General features: G+C 44.4%; 1 protein-coding gene and 1 long non-coding RNA gene across 8 annotated transcripts in view; both read right to left on the bottom strand.

Annotated features, from left to right (window-relative positions):
* The window catches only part of ISM1 (isthmin 1), a 42968-nt gene extending 38632 nt beyond the window's left edge, over positions 1-4336 (bottom strand). For 6 of the 7 annotated variants that reach the window (XR_008449335.1, XR_008449333.1, XR_008449331.1 and 3 more), the window contains exons 1-2: positions 3713-3925; positions 2945-3342 (exon numbers count right to left, since the gene is read on the bottom strand). Coding sequence is in view for 2 of the 7 variants with exons in the window: in XM_054063668.1 (XP_053919643.1) it covers positions 2945-3342; positions 3713-3722 (408 nt within the window). In the remaining 5 variants the exon portion in view is untranslated. Of the gene's footprint in view, positions 1-2944; positions 3343-3712; positions 3926-4065 lie in introns of those variants that run through there. The other variant, XM_054063670.1, reaches the window with a different exon arrangement.
* An 883-nt stretch (positions 4337-5219) lies between these two features.
* The window catches only part of LOC128851826 (uncharacterized), a 28512-nt gene continuing 13029 nt past the window's right edge, over positions 5220-20702 (bottom strand). The window contains exons 3-4 of the long non-coding RNA XR_008449318.1: positions 19149-19209; positions 5220-6834 (exon numbers count right to left, since the gene is read on the bottom strand). This is a non-coding gene — a long non-coding RNA (uncharacterized LOC128851826). The remainder of the gene's footprint in view (positions 6835-19148; positions 19210-20702) is intronic.

The following is a 20702-nucleotide window of genomic DNA, read 5'->3' as shown; positions in this document are numbered from 1 at the left end:
TGTGCAAAGTTTTGGAGGGTTCATTTTCTTTTTTGTTTTGGAACTAAGACTAACACTTCAGATTTTCTTTCAGACACACAGGACCAGGCTCTGACCACTTTATTTATGCAAACAGACCACCTAAGTCCTAAAGTACCATACTCTGCATTTGATAAGTTTGTTTGTTTTTATACAAATTTGCCTTGTCAAAATACATCTATAAACAGTCGCTGCAAACATTACTCTTCCCTGGACTCACCACAATGTGCGCAACAGACTTTGTCAAATGAAATATTGTCAAATCAAACACTGACCTAATCACTTCTCACAATCTTTTCTCTCCAGAGACCTACCAAGACAGAAAAAGCAACAGCTTTTTTTCAGTATAAGCGATAGCTACCAGAGATTTCTATCAGCTTATTCCAACAAATCTGGGCTTGTGCAGTTTTGCTTTCCACATTGATTCTTTACCTGGGAATGCAACGGACTAGGATTTTGCATTTCACTTTAACATGTGCCATGATAACAGTCCAATAAACCCCAAACTCTGAAGAACCCAGTGAGAATTTGCCATCGAGATCTATATTGTGATGCTCTGGATGGCAGCATCTGCCTGTCAGAGTACTATTTTCTAAAGCAGGTTATAATATTTTCCCACTGGCAACAGAATCCATGAAAATTATAAAACAAAAAAAAACTGGTAGATTTCCATCTGTTTAACTGATTGCTCTAATCAATATACTTTCCTCCCATAATGTCTTGTACAGACATGCTCTCTCAAATACATCTGCAGAATCAATTCAGTTGGGAAGTACATAAAAATTTCAATTCTACAAACGGCAAAACATGGCGAAAATATGAACTGCTAAATCTATCATGATGCATTAAAGGCACAGAGTTTTATTAAGTTACCTGTAAAAAATCACCAGGCAGAAAAAAATCCTTGAAGTCAACACTCAACAAATTTCCACAAGACAGCAAGCTACAATGATAATACTCTAGGATAGTTAGCTGAAGATGATTTTCCTGATTTTCCTCTCGTTTCACCCTAACCTTATAACGGTGCTCTACAAAGAGCTCCTTGGGGAAATGGCATCACCCAGCGTTCCCACTTGCCCAGATGTTTCCCTCATTATGTTACAAGCCTGTCAAGAAAAGGCAAATTCAGGGTTATTCTAATGATAGCAAACACCTCATAAAAAACCTCTACAAATTTACTTTTCCAAGGAACATCATTTTAGAAGGCAATCTAAGTGCCCATGAGGAAAGAAAGCATCATTTATAAAACATTATTACCAGAAATCTTGAAAATATTAAAAAAAACCCATCCTGGAATGTCAAGCCAGTGATAAAACTGCAGCTCAACAAGAGACAGCACCCTGGGGCCTTACCCAAAGCATGCAGCTGAGCACTCCCAGGAAGGACTCCCACGAAGTTCATCCGGAGGTTTTCTGAGTTAAGGGACCCAATCCCAGCCTGCGACTAGGATGTTGAGTCTGCAGATCTGGGTTCCCTCCTGTGCTAGTGGTTTCACTTTGTGGACCACCAGCCGGGGATCCCACGCAAACAGAGCGATCATTACAGCCTGCACTCTCCTTATTTTTCCCTCATTCCTCACAGAAATTTGCTCTGCTGGTACTACGACTCTTTCTGAGATAATAAAGGGGGTTATGTAAATTTATAGTGATAATAATGATACATTTTCTGTCCATTTCTTTGCATAATTTGGTGGTTGATTTTTCTTTAACACTGGGATGTGGGGGGAAAAAGTTGGGCAGGACACATGCAACTGTCCAGAGAATTTACTAGCCTTGCATGGGGATTTTGATGATTCGGCAGCTTTTATGGCTGTCTCTAACCATTTTAAATGAATAGCAAGACATGACACTCAATAGAAAAGAACTACCTGCAAAAACAAGGAAACAGAAGAAAAGTCCTTTGCCTCCGCTGGACATAATTCACTGGCAGTTTCATGGGATCAGAAGGCTGGAACAGACTGCCTAGATCATGAACTGTGTCCTTCCTGATCCCAAGCACCCATCACCCAAAGGTTCTTGGCCGTTTCAGGACTATCTACCTGCCTCTCAACAAACTTTCCAAGAAAAGCCATGCAATTTGTTCCCGCATTTCCCAACACCACAGACCAGTTTGGTCCCCTCACTGCATTCTCATGAATCCCACCTGGGTGGGACAGGGGCCGCCTTGCCTCCATCCCTCGGCTGCCTCCATTCCATCGCCTGCCTCTATCCCACTGCCTCTCCATCCCTTGCCTCTCCATCCTTCCCCTGCCTCCATCCCATCGCCTGCCTCCATCCTATCGTCTCTCCATCCTTCGCCTCTTCATCCCTTGCCTGCCTCCATCCCAACGCCTCTTCATCCCTCGCCTGCCTCCTTCCCATCATCTCTCCATCGCATCGCCTCTTCATCCCATAGCCTCTCCATCCCTTGCCTACCTCCTTCCCATTTCCTTTACAGCCCATCTCCTCTCCGTCCCACTGCTTCTCTATTCCATCGCCTCTCTGTCCCATTGCCTCTCCGTCCCATCGCCTCCCCGTCCAACTGCTTCTCTATTCCATCGCCTCTCCATCCCACCTCCTCTCCGTCACACTGCTTCTCCGTTCCATCTCCTCTCCACCCCATCTCCTCTCCACCCCATCTCCTCTCCATCCCCTCTCCTCTCCATCCCCTCTCCATTCCATCCCCTCTCCATTCCATCCCCTCTCCATCCTTCACCACTCCATCCCCTCTCCGTCCCACTGCCTCTCCGTCCCATCTCTTCTCCATACTTCACCACTCCACCCCATCGCCTCTCCGTCCCCTCTCCCCTCCACTCCCCGGTGTGACAGCGTGGGACGCACGCTGCCGCCACTCCGCCGCCGTCCAAAGGCGTCGCGGGTTTCGGCTCCGCCTCTCCGCCCCGGTCTCCCCGGCCGAGCGCAGCCCCGCGGGGGCGCCGCGCACTCACCTGCCGCTGGCTGTGGTTGCCGGCGGGGACGTGCGCCTCGCCGCCGCCGCGCAGCACGGTGATGTGCAAGGTGAGCAGGAGCAGCCCCAGCAGCAGCAGCAGCTCGGCCGCCAGCCGCACCATCCTCTTGAGCCGGGCGGCTTTAGGGCCCCGCGGCGGCGGCGGCCGCGGAGGAGGCGGAGGAGGAGGAGGAGCCGCAGCCGGAGCCGCCGCCGCCGGAGCGGCCCCGGCTGCAGGCGCGGGAGCGGCGGGGCGGGCGGCGGGAGGCGCGGCGGCGTCGGGGCAGCGGCGGCAGCAGCAGCAGCAGCAGCAGCGGGGGCCGCCACACCACGGCGGAGCCACCTCGGGGATCGCGGCGCTGCCCGGCGGGGGGCGGCGGGCGGTCTGTGCGGGCAGCCCTGCAACCCAGAGTCACCGCGGGCCGTCGGAGGGAGGGAGGGAGAGAGAGAGAGAGGCGGAGGGGACGGGGCTCACATGGCGGGGAAGACGGGACGCTCCGAGGGGAGGAGAGAGAGAGCTGGGGGCTATCGCCTCCCTCCGGGGTGGATGGGGGTGGCCCCCGGAGCGGCTCCCCGCGCCCTCGCCCACCCCGCCGCTGCCCCTCCCGGCGCCCGCCCCGTCCCCCCGCGGCTCCCAGCCCTCGGCGGGGCGGCTGCGAGCTCCCCGGGCGGGGAGAGGGGCGGATCGCCGCCTGCCCCTCGGCCGCCTCTCTGCCCCCCGGGCGCTGCCGAAAGCCTCAGCCGCCCGCGCTCCCTCGGAGCTGGATACCTGGCTCCATCTCTCTCTCTCTCGCCTCCGGTGGCCCTAGGGCTGGCGGGGGGGCAGCAGCTCCGCACTCTCTCCTGCCACCGTGCGTGCGTGTTTGCGAGCGGCCGGCTCTCCTCCCGGCTCCTCCGAGACCCGCTTTCTCGCCCCCTCGCTCTGTGTCGGGAGAGGTGCGCGTCGGATGCTTTTATACCGCCCTGCCTCCCTCCCCTGCTGTCGTACCCCCCTCCCCGCTCCCCCCCTTTCCCTTCTCCCTCTCTGCGGCTCCTGCCCTGTCGTACCCCCTGTCCTCCCTGTGCCCCCCTGCAAGCGCTGGTTTGCGGGGCACCCGCACCCCGTCCCGCTCGCAGCTGCACCTTGCGGGGTGACATCCAGCGCTGCTCAGCAGGGACGGAGCCGTGCGAGTGTGTCCTGTCCCCTTCAGCTGGTCCCCACGCACCCAGAAGGGCATGGGACACGGGAGGACTCATTCCTCACTCTTAGTTCCCGTCCTCTTGGTTGCTGACTGCGTAAGTACAGTGGAAAAAACTCTCTCTCGGATGGGAGGTTCCCCAAATTTCAAAAATAACGTGAATTTGAAAATATGTGAAAATGAGGGTTGGATTTTCAGTTGCTGTAAATCAGTATCGTTGCATCCGATGTGATGGAGCTAAACCTCTTTCGAGTGCTGAAGATCTGTCTCAGTGTAACAAGAACACGGCGCAGCTCAAATCAACTTGAAATGTAAATAAAGTCACCTAACAAAAAAACCGGGAGTTTTGGTATCTTTGTTGTTGTTCTTCTGCGTCTGGGAATGTTATGAGTAAAAATCATAGAATAACCGGGTCGGAAAAGACTTCTTGGATCACCGAGTCCAACCATTAAAAAATGAGGATGTAAGTGAGCAGGGCCTGTGCAGGTGTGTGACAGCCAGGACACTGGATTGGTATCAAAATGTATGGGCAAATTCGGGAAAAAGTGTCTCCCGTCCAAAACATTTTCATTTTGAGACCGTAGTCCTCAGCAGGGTTCCCATGACATAAAGGTGAGACGTGCTCACAGGGTGTGATGCCACCTGGGGTTGAGGTGCGTGGTGGGAGCCTCTGTCTACGCTGTGTCTGACCCGGGATGCTGTCAGATTTGGGGCATGAGGAGAGTTGGAGCTCATGGGAGGTTTCTTTCAGGTCTTGATGCATCTGAAAACTGTGATCACAAATGAGTTGGAATGATGTCTTGTACCTTTCCAGTCAGGTTTCCCTTCCAGTGATAACGACGGTAAATGATCAGCTGTTAGGCAGGAATGTGATTAAAATAATTTCACTGGAGTATTGTTAAAGGTGTGACCAAAAGTCAGAAGACATTCAGATTTAAGGATTTTTAATCTGCAAACACGTTACATGTTAGCACTGTAGCAGGAATGATCGGCACAGATGATAGCGCAGGGTAGGGACTCCCATGGACTGTTCTGAACATGTTACAGGGAGGCACACCCCCTCTATCTCATGAAATCACTCACTGATAAGTACCCAATATCACACTGATGCTCTCAGTTACGCGACCATTTCTACAGAGCTATTCAATATTACATAAAGCCGTAACAGCCTGTGGGACCATCACGTGGTTTTTAAAAAATGTGTTGTTTTTTTGGTTTTTTGTTTTTTTTTTAACCCAAACATTCCTTTGACTAATCAAAATATTGAGAAGATAAAACACTGATGTACTTCAGCTGTCATCGCTCGGCCTGGGCTCTCCTGCTGCCATTGCTGTGATCCTGGTGTCCCTGTGTCCCCTGGCAGGCATGCCAGCGAGCACAAAATGGGGTGGTTATAAGGAGGCAGGCCTGGGGAGATGGGCAGCGAGGAGGCAGGAGAACTGTCCTCCAGCTTTGTCAAAGCCTGACCCTACCTAGTGGCTTTCAGTGGATCCTGGCTGTTGAAGAAAAGTGGAAACTTGGCATGTAAATTCTGTGTTTCAGAGCTTAATAGTACAAATCGACAGCCAGAGTGAGACCGAAGGCTCGTAATGCAAAACAGTCCAAGTGACAGCCTGGTGAAAAACGCACACATGGAACTGTGGCTGAGCTCTGGGTAATGTAAGTTCTCCTTCGCTTTATGAAAGAAACTGAACCAGAAGACATCTTTAATCCAGATGAGATGGGCCCATACTGGTGCACGTTTCCTCGTGGGACATTAAGTTTTGAGCATTAAGTTGTTGTGTAAAGACAGTGAGGGACAGAACAGTGCTACTATTAGTATTAGCAGCGAGCGCACGCCAGAAAGCCTCTTCCCACTTGAAAGAGTTGATGTAAAAGTGGCACCTGGGTATGGCTAGACTGCCTGTGTGGCTGTGCTGGGGGCAACTGGAGAGGAGAGCGTGCACGCGTGGGCTGTAGATGCCAATTTAAACTCACCATAACTGTTCAGTCAGAAGATAGGTTCATCAGTGAATCCAGATCACTGAGTTGCAACCTGTAGGACTTAAAAGGAATAGCTCCCTTTTTGTGGCTGGGCAAACACTTGCTACAGCAGCTACCATATAGACCCTGGAAAACAAAGCCAGGCTCTGCCCCGAGGAGGAGATCCATCAGTAGCCTGAGGGTGATGCTGCTCCTGGGATGTAGTTATGGGCAGCCAGCAGGGAGGTAAATCAGCGGTGCTGGGGTAAGGGAGTTGTGTTTGTTCCCTGTGAAGGTTCACAGCTCACACTTTGCTTCTTCACTCCCAGGTTTTAGTTTCTATTTCTCTTCCCTCCAACGATAAAGACAGACAGCTCCTATGCACTCCCAGCCCCTCACCAGTGCCAGAGGAAACACACTGAAACCAAGGTCTTTAAAAAAGTGTTAAATTCACAGGTTTTGTGCAACATTTGTGATACGACTAGCACATTACATGGTCAGGTAGTGTAGCTCAGCTGACGTTTGAGGAGTCAGTAAGCCATGGTAGCCCATGATCTGATGTCCTGCCTCTCTTGAGCCCGGCAAAACCTGCTTTCATCATTACGTGGCTTCAAAGAGGGGTCACAGTTGTCCATGTCAGAGCCTCCTTCAGGTTGTGATGTCTCTCTCCTGGGGAAGTAGTTCGGGGATCTGTTGGCTCCAGTTGTGGTGCTGCCTCACCAGGAGGCTCCAAGGTCTCCTTTACACCAGCCTGCAAACGACAGTTATCTATGACCATCGTGCCACTTTCAGTGTTCAAGGCTGAAAAAATTGTGTCTGGAGCTGAATTTGCGATGTCCTCCCTAGCATATCCTGCTGGCACTGTTCCTGTCTCCTCCTGTGGCTATCTTAGCTGACCATTTCATGTATTGACCCTACCACATTGCTGTGCAGGCACCTACTGTTGGTGTTAAGAGCCCTGGAAAGCAAATCATTGCCTAACCGAGACACAGCACTTTGCAGAATCTGGGTGGTCCTGAAACAAACAGTGCTTCAATTGTACCTGCTGAAGTGTGAAAAATCCTCATTTTGGACAAGTGGCACCAGGTGCCAGGTGGCATCCTTCAAGGGCAGCATGAGAATTGCTGGAGAGGGAGGGGGGAGACACAAACACAGTATGAGTGACTTATACAACATAAATCTCTTTACATGTGTTGTCTCAGAAGTGAGGACATAGAGGCTAGAACAATAGATTTAACCTTGGTGAGTGCCGCTGGGTTTTACGTCAGAACACCACGGCTTACTTGGGTCCTGCATCCCAGTTGTCCCAGCAGTTGAAAGATATTGGAGTTTACGTGGTTGTCCGCTTTACCTCTTTTTGATATTGCTCCAGGACTGTGGAGGCATCCTGTCAGGAAGACTGATTCTCTTTTAGAGGAGCATAGTTGGTTAGATCTCCGTCTGCCCTCTTCAGCCTGCTCCTGCCCGCGTCTACTCCCAAGATGCTGTTGTTTTATCTCTAAGCCTGGAGGTTGCTTTAAAATTATCTGGGATTAAAACCTGGCTGTACTGAAGTTGTTGGCAAAGCTCCCATTGACTTCAGAGGAGCCAGGATTTCACCTAAGACACTTTGTAGATTATCTGTGAATGGAAAGCATACGTCTGGATTCTTGAGGGTTATTATTGTTGGTTGTGACCTCTGCTCTGGTGAGCATTGAGCAAGGCTGGGTTGAGACAGATGGATAAAGCTTTCCTTGTCTCTTCCCCTGCTTCCTCATAGAGGCTTTGCTTTACGGCTCATCATCTTGGATGCTGCTTATCAAGGAATACCTTCTGGTCACCTGCCGGTGGAATTTAATGCCTGTTTGCCTCCATTCCCCTTCCCCCAATGCCAGCAGATCAGAAGATAGGAGACAGAATGGCTGATTAGCTTCTAGCTCCAGCCTCTTAGGTATAAGCTGCAAATGCACACACAAGGGTCTTTGCTAAAAACACAACGAAACCAAAATAAACAACCTAAAAAGAAAGAAGCAAAAGAATAACTGTCCTCTGCAGACAACCTAAGTCTTTCTGTGATGCACGGTTCCTTTAGTTCAATTGAATACAACTTGAATAGTAATCACTCTTCTCTTAAAATAACCGATTAGCTTAGAGTTCTCCATTTTCCCGCTTCTCCTAGACCAGTGCTTTCCTTCCTGTCTACATATTTTGCCACCAGCTGGGCCTAATGGCTGGGTCAAGATTCCTGGATTCTGCAGCATCTTGTGTGACAGATTGGAAACTCACCGGCCACTTTATTAAAAACTGGACTAAAAGTGGAAATGTATGAAGAGTAGTCTGAATTATGGAATATGGAAATGGAGAAAACAGTCCAGCCCAGTTTCCTGCCTGCTATTTATTTTTTTTTAATATCATATTCTGTTTATTTTACATTCCCACACATTTTCGCTTTTCAATATGCTGCACATTTCTGTGCTGATGATGTGCAACTGCACTGTAGCATTTGCCAAGATGCAGCAGTACGGGACTGTGGGAATCAACACGCCAGGCAACATTTTTCAGAAGTGCCCAAAGAGCCTAAATTCTGCTGACTTTCAGAAGAGCTTGCCACAAGGAAATTTTTGCCTCTTTTGAGACATACAGTGAAACCAGCAAACCCATTTCCTCTAAACACAATTTTATCACTGAAAAAAAAGTGCCCGGGTTGGTTTAGCTGAGACAAGTGCTGCAAATGGAGTAAAGGGTCAGACACCTGATTGAGTTACCTCGGTTCAGCGAGTAACATCAGCACATCAGCTGAGGCAAGTGCTTTCCTGGTGATTTTTCTGGCTGTGGTGCTTGCCGTGCGGCAGAGCTGGCCCCTTGGCCTGCAGCAGGGAGGCAGCCTTGCATTTTGGCAGCAGTGGGCCATTACCTTGGCTCATCCATTAAGTTGGCTCAGCCACATTCATCATTAAATTTAAATTGCTGTGTACAATAATGAATAACATGGCAGCTCACTCTTTGTGCACCTATGCAGGCTGTCTGTGGGTGCACAGCAGTGGGCACTGCAGAGAAGGAGCTTTGCATGAACTCGTCTGGTGGGAGCTAAGAGCAGGATGAGGAGGTGGCCCTTGCCCAGCTGATGGATGAAAAAGTTGTAAATCACTATAACGGGTTGTGTGACTGAGGCTGATCACTTCTGACAAGTTTTGTCCTGCGCTTAGCAGAGTAGCAGTTGAGCAGCCTTTCTGATAATTAAAAGAATAAAGAAATAGAGATAAACAGAGCAATTCACACCTTCCATACCTATAGTTTTCAATCCTTCACTTCACCAGGGAAAATATCACATTACAGTTGGCTTTTCTCAAGACTACTTTTGTTACTCTAGGGATCAGAAACTTAATTAAAAAAACAGATAGACAGCTGAGCTACTGAAGGCTAGCTCTGCAGATAGGAAGGGAAAGGAGGGAAGGATAACTCTGCAGCTAGGAAGGGAAAGGAGGATTACACAGAAAATGCTGGGATGATGAGTGAGAGAAGACTGATTGTCTCCTAAAAAAGGAATTTAGTAGAGAGGCTTTCATTCCCACAGAGGAGGTGAAGAAAATATAGCTTATTTTTTAGTAGCTTCAGGTGGTGTCACCTGGCTTCACTTAGGGGATTTAACAGGGCTGGAGCACAGCCTGTGCAAGGCAACTCAGATTTCTGCTAGGGTGCTGCTGCACTGGCACAGGTAATGATCTCCCTTATCTAATTATGTTTCATAGGTAGGGGCTTCAGGGATTTTATTTCATTGTTCTTATTAAATCAGTTCCTCTGCTTGATTGCTGATGCTTTGGATTTCCTAATACCTTTTTGCAGTGTTTTGTCAGGTCAAAATTATGATGCATCAATGAAACATTCAGTTTTGAAACCTGCATATTCTAATGTCTGCAAGAGCAGAATGCTGAATTTACACTGATTTCTCAGCTCAGTTTTGAGCCAGTACTTTAGGAGCTAAATAGAATTAGTGATAAATTTCTTCTTTTCCATAATGGAATCTTTGGCAAATGTTTCGAGATAAATACTCCACATCATGTACCGAAGCAAGGAGAAAAATGCCACGGTCCTGTCATTACAGAGAGACTTTGTTCAACAAAGGTGGCAGAAACACAGAGAGTGAGGGCATATTTTTTCCTTGCCATTCACCTCTTTCTCTGAGGCCCATTGGTACCCCAGATCTGAACCTGATGACAAATGTTGTACAACTCACAGAGATGTCTGATCTGCAGCAGTCTTTTCAAACATATATGTTTGGTGAGATGCAGGGAAAAAAGCTCTTATGGGAAGTAAATCTCTTTTCTGTAGGGGGTGTGACTATATGCTCAGCAAAGGCATATCTGTTACACAGCTATTTAGTGTACAGCAAGGGAACAGTGGGAATGGGCTCATAGTTATTACAGCAGGTGAAGAAATATTTTAAACTAGCACATGTGTTCCTTCTCTTAATGCTTTTTATTAAGTTGCGGAGATCTCTAATTAATTTGTGCAGGACTGAGGATGGCCAGTTGGATTAGATGTTCCTTCCACCAGTACTGAAGTGCAGGCTGGTTTTAGTGTTGTCTCTTACTGCAGCTTTTAACATAGCAGTGCCGCTGTTTGCGATACCCTAGCTCCAATAGTAACAGTCATAATAACAAATAAGGATAAGAATCCCTGGGCAATGTCCCAGGCAGAAGCGGACAGGAATAATTTGAAATGTGCCTTTAAAGGAGGATGACATTATGTCAAATAAAGTAATGGAGAAAGAAAAGAGAATCTGGGACCTCTGATCTAAAGTAGTTAATTCTAAGAAAAACTTTCCCTGCTACCCAAATCCAAGCATGCTGTCTGGTGAACAAATGTGCACATCGCTGGTGCTCTCAATTGCAGTACGGATAGCAACAGCTTCACCTGCTGTCCACAGTGGGATGGTAAAATTCACAGTGGATCTGGGTGGGATGGTCAGATCACAGAGCTAAGGTGGAGGAAGGTGCTCAGAGAACCTCTGTGGCAGACCTGATGCCTGGTGTGTGCCAAGAATAAGGGTGAGAGACCACCCACGAGTGCCTAGGAAAAGACCTGAATGCCTCTCCTGGTCCTGCCAGAGGCAGAAGTTTTGGAGAAATTGCTCTGGTCAGCTGGAGACACTGGGCTGGGCTGGCTGGAGGCTTCCCTTCACATGGCTGCAGCGGGTTTATGGCAGTGGTCGGCACTTGTGAGAGCAGGAGGGAGGGAGAAGAGTTTGAACACGCAACACTGGCATGCACAACCGAGGAAATCACTGAAGATCAAAGGACGTGTTTATTCAAGGCAGCTGACCTGTCTGTAGGAGATTTTCACTCTTCCAGTACCCTGAGGACAAAAGCAAGCGTGAAACCAAATGGCAAGGAAAAAGCAATACCTGGAGCTCCACCTTGCTGCCCGAGACAGTAATTTGTTGCTAATCAACAACTGAGATTTTTCTTCTCTGTTTATCAATAACATCCCAGTGCGGTGAGAATAGTCTTCAGGAGATGGTGTGACCCTACAAATCTTCCTGGGAGGCTTTAGAAAGATTGGTACAGGAAAGGGGCAAGTGCCACTGAATGACAATGCAGCCCCGCCTGATTAAGCTCAGACTTCATCTTTCCATTGCGCTGGCTATAACCATTGGTCGCTTTGTGCAGTTATACCATGTAACTGTCTATACATTTCCAATACATTTGCTTATACATGGTGTCATTCGCTTTTTAAAAAGTGGGATATATGGGCTTATTGTTGCTGTTGAAGCTGCTGCTGGTGTTTCTTTTTTCCTGGCTGGTTCACCAGTCTGATCAAATGGCAGGGCATTCGGGCTAGACTCTTGCAGTTTCTGTTCCAGTCACCTCTACACAAGGCTAAAAACTCAGGCTGTTTCTAGTGCTAGCTCCACAAAGCAGGTTGTTGATAAGACTATTGGCTCAAGAAAATAGAAAATTTGTGGCTGGGCCCACTATAAAAGGAAATTCTTTTCAATAATTTACAAACAAATGAACTTCAGTGCAGGCAAGATCAGACCGTTGTGTATGAAGAGTCCTTTTTACTGTATATGGAGATGCTAGAGAGATCTTTTTTAAACAAGAAATAACTTGAAACAGAATGAGAAGGGGGGCAAATTAACCCTTTTTTGACTTCTGGCACTTAACCTCCTCTAGCTTTTTAGTAGAATCCTGAGGGAGTTCATCTGTAAAATACTACAATTTACAAGCAGGTTTAACTACAACATGTTGCTTTTCAACCATAGACAGACAGAAAAAGATCCAATTGACACCTGCTTCAGACTACAAGTGGAACACAAAAGATGAAACTCATTTCAAAGGGTCTATTTGTTTGTCTCTTGTCATGGATTAAACCAGGGGGCCACTGTTTCAGGATGGATTCTGCTCCCATTCCAGTCAATGGAAAAAAACCCCTCTATTTGTGTGAATAATGCAGAACTGGCCCTTGGCAAGGAAATGAGTTGGTTGTTGCTGAAGTTTTACTGACAATTCTGTAGAAAGCAAGGATATAGTACTTCTGAAATGCTCTATTTGCAAGCCAGCTGTTTGAAATATGAATATTCACACTTGCAGAACTTTAAAAAAAGCCGATGAAAGTTTACTGAAAAACAATTGGGAATACAAGAATTTTTTAAGAATGCAAAGTACCACAGTGCTTTTCAAAAATAGGTTTTCATTTATTTGCTTCAAGTCTAAGTCAATTTAGAAAATTCTTCATGTCTAAAGCAATTTCTCTGTGTCTGTGTGTAAGAACAGAGAAAAATTGCTAAAAATTATGCTTTTTAGAAATTCAAACCAAATGAAAAAGAAAAATTACCTCTTTGCCAGTAGTTTCATTAAAGGGCATAATGAGATGCAGAAGCAAACATTCCAAATCATCAATATGCTTAAACAACCTCCCTGCACATACACTGTTACAGGGCTCCGCTAAACATGTGCATGGCTAACAAACTATTTGCACTTTCTGATTTGGGCCCAAAAGTCTTGCTGCTTGGGTGGAGGTCAGGCTGTGATCAGCTCAGTTGCAACCCAGCTTAGCCAGCCCAAAGGGGAAACAAACAAACAAACAAAAAGCTTGACATGAACATTTTGGCAGCTCTTTGTTTCAAAAGGAACGGAACCTTGTCTACTACTTGCTGTCCTTCAATTTTTCATGGATGGATTTCCAAATCCCCGCCAATCAGCAAGCCAGTTTTTGTCCTCAGATACCTGCCTCTAGTCCCCTGGAGTTGCAATGGGTTTGGTCCACACATCAGCTTTAACTTGTCTATTCAGTCAGTGTGGGGAGGGTGGTAGTTAGAGACTGGACTGTTATTCACTGTTCTGCTCCTATGGTTAATCTCACAATCACTGTTTCTTTTCCTTAAAGCCTTCCAACTTAAAGCTAAAGAGCATATTAAATTAGTGGGATATTTTTTAAACTTGCGTTTCTAACGCTGGCATGTATATAGGAAATAATGAAGTCAAAGAGACTCCGAAGCAGAAGACAAACCCCAGGACATGCAGATTTTAACTAGTTTTCAGCATGCATTTACTGAAATGCTTTAAATCTGTTTTCTATCCTTTTAACACCCCATGGATCATTGAAGCTAAAGTACATAGGGTTTTTGTATCAGTTTAACTCTTCTAGTTTGAAAATGGGGTGCTTAAATAATGTGGTGACACTGCCCACTCTTTGCAGGTAGATATAATGCAAATATAAAGTGTGTTCCAATACGCAGGGACAAACTATACAAGTATAAAGCACCGTTTGCCGTTAACCTTAACTTCATTAGGGCTTTCACTAATTTAACAGGTTCAGTTAAAAAAAAAATGATACTCCCTGGCTGAAATAGATAGAAAATGGGTATGGGATATGAAAGGGCTATAAGGCATGGTTGTTCTTGGCTAATTATACAGTTTGAAGTATCAGATCTTAAATAGATTGATTGGATGTGTGTGGAACTAAAAGTGGCGGATTGTTGGTACATTAGATGACAAAAATGTTAGCGATAATTAAGGGTGCTGAGCCTGAACCCCCATACAAATACCAAACAAACTTATGTGATTGCCCAATAAACTAATTAAAACTGGACAGCTTTTAGCACCTTGGGGGACAATGAACATGTAGTTTTTTTAAACTGCTCTGTTTTGTCTCCTTCTTGAGATCATCAAGCCTGCAATATCTTTTCAAATAAGTTAGGTATGGCAGCTTTAGTTCTGTCTCTTGAAAACACATGGCAATCTTCTTGGATGCAATTAGACTACTAACAGTTCTGGTTCATGTAGCGCAGTGTTTATATCTATAATGGTATCTACTTCTTGTAGACATCAGTACCAAGTAAAATAGTTGATATGATCATTAAAGAAATACAGGACTTGCAAGCATAACATGAAGAGCGATATTATACCTCTCCAGTCCACTGGCGTTCTTTGACTGTTTCAGCAAAACTACAAAGACTTCTTGGCCTTGCAGAAAGATGCTTACTAGAGATTATTAAATGAGCTGAACGATGATGGTTGAAAGGATGAAATTCTACCACTGGCTGAAAATTATTTAAACAGTAAATTAATTTCTTTTAAAAAGAATAATGAACACATATGTGTGTGTGAGTGTAACATAACATGACATATATAAAAATTAGTCTTCACTTTCAAACAAGGCTCTGGATTGCTATACCTATTAGCGATTTGAGGAAGAAACTTGGAATTGATGTGCTAAATTTTGCAGCTAACACAAACCTGATAATGCTAAGCAAAGCTGAAGGAAAATACAAACAAATTCCATTCCAAATAAGCAATGCAATGATGAAGAAATTCAAAGTAGAAAAATGTAGCAGAAATGATGTTGCAAAAATGCTTTCATGCATTGCTTGATGCTAAGGAAACCTACTAGCCTAGGTGCCAGTGTGATCAATCGACAGTTGATTGGGGAGAAACGTTCAGAAGAAAAAGCTGTGAAGAATGTGAAGAAAATAATGCTGAAAATATTCTTGCTGTAATTTCAGTTAGTGTTTGGAGTGATAACTCTGTATCAAAACTAGAAACCAGTAGAGAAATAATTACACATGACAACCAAGGTCAAAGGAACTTTCCCGGAAGAGACCTAGAGGGATCAAAAGGAAGGAAGGGAGCAAACATACCAGTAGACAGAATAATGTCTAGTTAAAATAGCAACTGCTTTACACAAAGGGAAATGACCTCTTCCGTACTATTGGTCAGAGAGAATGCAGCGTCATTAAATGACATGACTTCTGAAAGCAAAAAGGAGCATGCTTTTAATAAATGATGCCTAGCAATGTAGAAATGAGCAGCATGATTCAGAGAGAAAAGTGTTGAAACCAGAAGACCAAAGAATTTCTCCACAAATCTAAGCATTTTTATGAGACCAAAATCTTTCACAGACAGCATAACATTAGCAAAATCAGTGGTCTTCCATGAAGTTTTTAATGCGGAATGCTGCATTTTTTTAAGTAGAAATATAGATCCCTGTGCAGTTCCTGAGCCTACTGACAATATGTTTGTTTTTCTTAGCTGCCTGTTGCTGCCTCAGATTCATAAGCTACAGGCTGGAAATCTCTTTTCTAGCAGATTTCAACCCCTGGAGCTCAGAACACAATCGTCTCAAGACCAATTAGAGAAAAACAACTAGTGATGGGAATGGAAGGATTCTCCATTGGACTTAATTATCTAGGACAAGGAGAAAACATCCCTTTCATCCAAGAAATGCATAATTGTTTATTACGGGCTATGGTCTTGGTTTTAAAATGAGTGACAAAACTTTTATTGAATGAAACGGAAGAAGGATTTGACCCATGAGTGTTCAGACATTTCGAAGCATCTGATCTGCTGATCACTGACCAAAACAATCTGGGAAAAATAGAAAAATAGTTCAGTACTTAGACAATATACTTCCAATGTCTGATAAGCTTCCATCTCAATAAAATCCCTAAAACCAAAACCCCAACCAAACAAGAAATCTCCACTGACTCTGCCCATCTCCAGAGTGTACATGTGCATTTATGAGGTAAAGTTTGCCCATTGCCCAAGTGGAAGTCCAGGCCATACGGAGAAAATAAATTTTGTGTGTAATTTGGGGGTTTCCTTACACTCAGGAATGAGTACGTGTGTGTATATAAAACAAAAGTAGAAAATAGGAAATTCATAAATAATCAGCATTCAAAAGAGTGGTCAAGGCTATCATTACAAATAATGAACCCAGGCTAAGAGACCAGTTACAGTCTGTGTTAGGCTGACAAACTGGATTTGAAATTAATTTTTAGCTGGAATGAGTTTCTGAAGTTATTTTTAGCCTCAGCCATGTGAGAAGCACATGGCTCCATAAATACATTCCCCTCAAGAATACATTAATGAGGTTGGGGGGTGTGGAAGGAAACAACCTAAACAATTCATTTAAAGTTAATAACTGAATAAACAATTTTAGAGCTTTGTTTTTAAAACATTTGTCATTAAAGTTTGATTCACTTCTGCAATAACATGCATGCATATACCAAGACTTCACGGTATAATAGGCTGATGGGAGGGTTCAAACGGGCCCCTGTTAGGCTATGGTATCCCTGGGTCCTCCCTGGAGCTGAGTGAGAGAGGAATTATTCACAAGAGCATTTTGATGCAGTGGTGGTAGGCTCTGGCTCTGAAATGCCTAATAAAGGGACTCACTTTTTCGTCTGCTCATTCAGAGAAGGCTTTGGGAGAGTCTGCCTGTGTGAAAACCTCCAGAGATCATTTTAGAAAACTGTGCATAAGAAAAAAGTAAAGAAAAAACCAGTTGTGCAATAATGATTATTCATTTTCATCAAATGTAAGGGGGTGGGACCACTGAATGCGCTAAACACGTTTGGCTTTTCAGCAGAAGAGGGACATGAGAAAGGACTTCTGCGATAGAAATCTAGCCTGCTTTCCCAGCTACATCAGCAGAACTTACAAAAAGGCAGTGCTTTCTCTACAAACCTCCTCTCTCCTCTGGGTAGAGATAAAGATGACAAAGGGCTTCAGCAATTAAACGATATCGTTACATACTCAGCCTGCCGATGTTTCAGTTAAGAGACACACCTGAGCTTTAGAGGTGGAAAAAAAAAAGGAAAAAAAAAAAACACGAGAAAGAGAGATAAACGGGGCTTGTTCTGGTTTATTCTCTGACTCAAGAGGTCACAGGCTTGTCACCTGGGTGCTGCAACTCTTCAGGTCTGCAGGCTGATGAGGAAATTTACTCCTGGTGGAAGAGCAGACACCCAGGACTTCGCTGCTTCTGCAAGATAGAAGCATTTTGGTCATTTTGTTAAGTTGACCTAGGCACCAAATTACCATTATGACGGCAAATTTGACTACCAGTCTGGAGGGGACCCTATCAAGGGTCTCCAGGACCATCCATGACCAACAACACCATGGAGGAAGAGCAGCTGGACCTATAAGAATTCTGTGGAGGGACTCTTTATCAGGGACTGCAGTGACAGGACAAGGGGTTACAGTTTTAAATTGAAATAGGTCAAATTTAGACTAGAAATTAGGAAGAAACTTTTTTGTGTGAAGGTGGTGGGACACTGGAACAAGTTGCCCAGGAAAGTCATGGAAGCCCAGTCCCTGGAGTTGTTCAAGGCCAGGTTGGATGGAATCTTGAGGAACCTGATCTAGTGGGAGGTGTCCCTGCCCATGGCAGAAAGGTTGGAAGTAGATGATCTTTAAGGTCCCTTCCAACCCAAACTGTTCTATGATTCTATGAAATGGCAATGAATTGTGTTTTTTGGCATACTGGAGTCTGGGCTTCACCTCCCAGCTGTATGTGTCCATGTGTGTATCTCTGACTATGGGCTTGATTTTCTTAAACTCTACACAGAAGTTTATCTTTGGCTACTTCTACTGTGCACTACTGGCAGCTTTGCCTCTTTTCAACCTACAGATCAAAGACGTTATGTAAAAACAGTGCAATTATGGCTAAAATAAACACTTTACTGTGTTTTCATCCTGTTACTGTGATTTCATCCAGATTTTTTTTTCTAGGTTTGTATTAACACTCATGCGACTCAATCATCATTGGTAGCAATAAAATACGCATGATAATCCCCTGCTGATCCATCATTTGTACCCAGAAAACTTAAGCTGTGCAGCTTGTATTTTATTTCCTTTTTCTAGCCTCTGTCAAAAGTACATGCCCTTATGAAATGTACATATGATACTTAGAAATCAAAAGAACAGCTAATTAATTACATCCCACCTCCCCATATGGAAAATGGATCTAAACTAACATCTAAAACACAATGTGTTTGCTTTAAATAGCTTAACGCGGAGGGACTAGAGAGATCTGTGGGGAATTTTTGGCACCATATGAAGATTCTTTCAGCCCTCGAATCCCCCACCCTTGAATTCTGTGGTGGGTTAGTAGGGAAAGGATATAAAATTGTGGAATTTTTTTAAAAGGCTTTTCTCTTTGTTTTCTATTCTCCTTGGCTGCGCTCTTATATTTTAATACTGTATAATAGTAAGGGACAAGGAGGGTCATTCAAAAATATTTTTTAATCTTTATTAAAAACAGAACTGCCTTTTGCTGCTGCTGGACCACATTTACCTACAAACTCCTAAAATGGCTGAAAAGGCTGCAACCACAGCTTCTACTTAGGGATTTTGAGGGGTGCCCACACAAGTCCGAATGACTGCTGCCGGTGGAGAATACCAGTCTCTTGCTAAGTTTTTACATGGTGGTGACCACTTCAGTATCAAGGCATTTCCCAGGGGTCCAAAATTAGATACCAGCATTGCTCTTTTGCTTCTGAACAAAAGAAGATGCTTTGCTTAGGCCTGACTTTTTCCACTTAGCCCCCCTTTCATTAAGGCGTATTTAACTTTAATTCACTATGATGGGATAGTAGGATGAATTTAAGGGTTTTTGGTGAATGAAGAGGGGATTGCTCATGTCTTGCTCATGCACATTACTCATGTATTAACAGTTTTAAAGTGCCACAACAGCAAGAGATGGAGTGAATGCTCGGTGTCGGCTGTGATGGGAGTTTGTTCTCTTGCTTCCAAAAGTATTTTTACATTTGGGCTTTTTTATGTTTATATTGATACTTACACTTTCAGACTTGGTTTTACCGTCTGCAGAAAAGGTAACTCTAAAAGCCTGAAGAAGGGTTCTGTAAGGAATAAGAAGGGTATTGGGAATATGAGGGTTTAGAGAAGAAGGTTTATGTCATGTTTTATCCTCATCCTGGCTAAATTTTGGCAGCTAAAACAGAGGAGCAGTTGAACTTGCAATTCCCTTCTCCCCTGCCCCCAGGGAAAGGGTAAAGGGAAATGAGAGGAAGAAGACTTGCAGGTTGGAAACTAAAACTACAGCTTTAATGAAAGGATAATAATAACGATGATGAAAATAATTAGAAAGTAATAATATATATATGAATATGTGAGATTTCAGCTCCATCCCACCCCTTGATGACTATATGTCAGCACAAATGCTGCAGAGCAGACACAATGGAAAGAGTCCAAGGCTAGGAGGGAGCTGAGCTCAGGAACTGGATTCAGGAACGCACGGATCTGGGATCAGGAGCGATTAGAGATATGAGGTCCTCACTGGATATCACCCATCCCTGAAGAGAGGTAAGACCCTTGTGATCTCCCATTTTATACCAATTATGATGTATATGGGATGGAATACGCTGTTGGTCGGTTTAGGGTCATCTGTCCTGTCCACTCCTCCTAGCACGTGTGGCCTTCTTTTCCACCAGTTTGAGGATGGCCTTGGTTACTATAGGGATAAGTATAAGCATTGGCCTTTTTGCCTACCAATGCCCTGTGTTATCACTTTTAGTGAAGAACACTGTCTCAAAACCATGCAGTTAGTTTCAGAGAATGAACTTACTTAGAGTGACTGAGTTAAGAGTTACAAAACTGATTCTAACTTAGCTCAAACGACAAAATTCCACCCCTTATTCCGTACTATTTACATCATGCTCAGGTAATTACTACTTGTATTTCAGAAGTGTTAAGGTTGGCCCAGCTTATTCCAGTACAGGGGATGGAGTGCCTGTGCTTTCTTTTTCTTCCTCCCACATGCTGTACAATCTCAGAATCTATTGCCATTTGTACAAATCAGCAAAAAAACCCCCCAAAAAAATCCAACCCAGATCACCAGAATTAATGGTTTTCTTCTGCCTTTAGGGATTTCTGTTTCTTGCCCATTTTATGAAGGATAATGCGTTCCACCCCCAGCTTCCATGACATGGACAAGATCTCAAATGTCTATATAACAGAAGTCAATCTCACTGCTGATACTTATTGAGGCTAATCAGATAATCTGTGCCCTGCTTTTTCACACAGGCACAGATATTGGGAATTGAATCACTGACATGATCTCACATATTCTGTGGAACCTATCATAGAACTATTAGGAATACTAACATAAATTAGCAGTCACATCTAAAGACAAGTAAACAAGAATTAAATAAATAGAATTTCAAAACTTGTTATTTTAAAAGGAGGAGAATTTAAATGTTTACACACAAAAAGGAAAGCAATATAAAAAGAATGGCAATTTGGCTTGTGTAATGTCTGAAGCTGTCTGGGTTCCTTCATTATTAACTTTCATCTTGAAAAAAAATTTCTCAGAAAATTAGTGCAAAAGATCATT

The sequence above is a fragment of the Cuculus canorus genome, chromosome 3 (assembly GCF_017976375.1).
Source record: "Cuculus canorus isolate bCucCan1 chromosome 3, bCucCan1.pri, whole genome shotgun sequence".
NCBI classification, from domain to species: domain Eukaryota; kingdom Metazoa; phylum Chordata; class Aves; order Cuculiformes; family Cuculidae; genus Cuculus; species Cuculus canorus.
The sequence above is the reverse complement of the archived record's forward strand: the minus strand, read 5'-3'. Positions and strand labels throughout refer to the sequence as shown.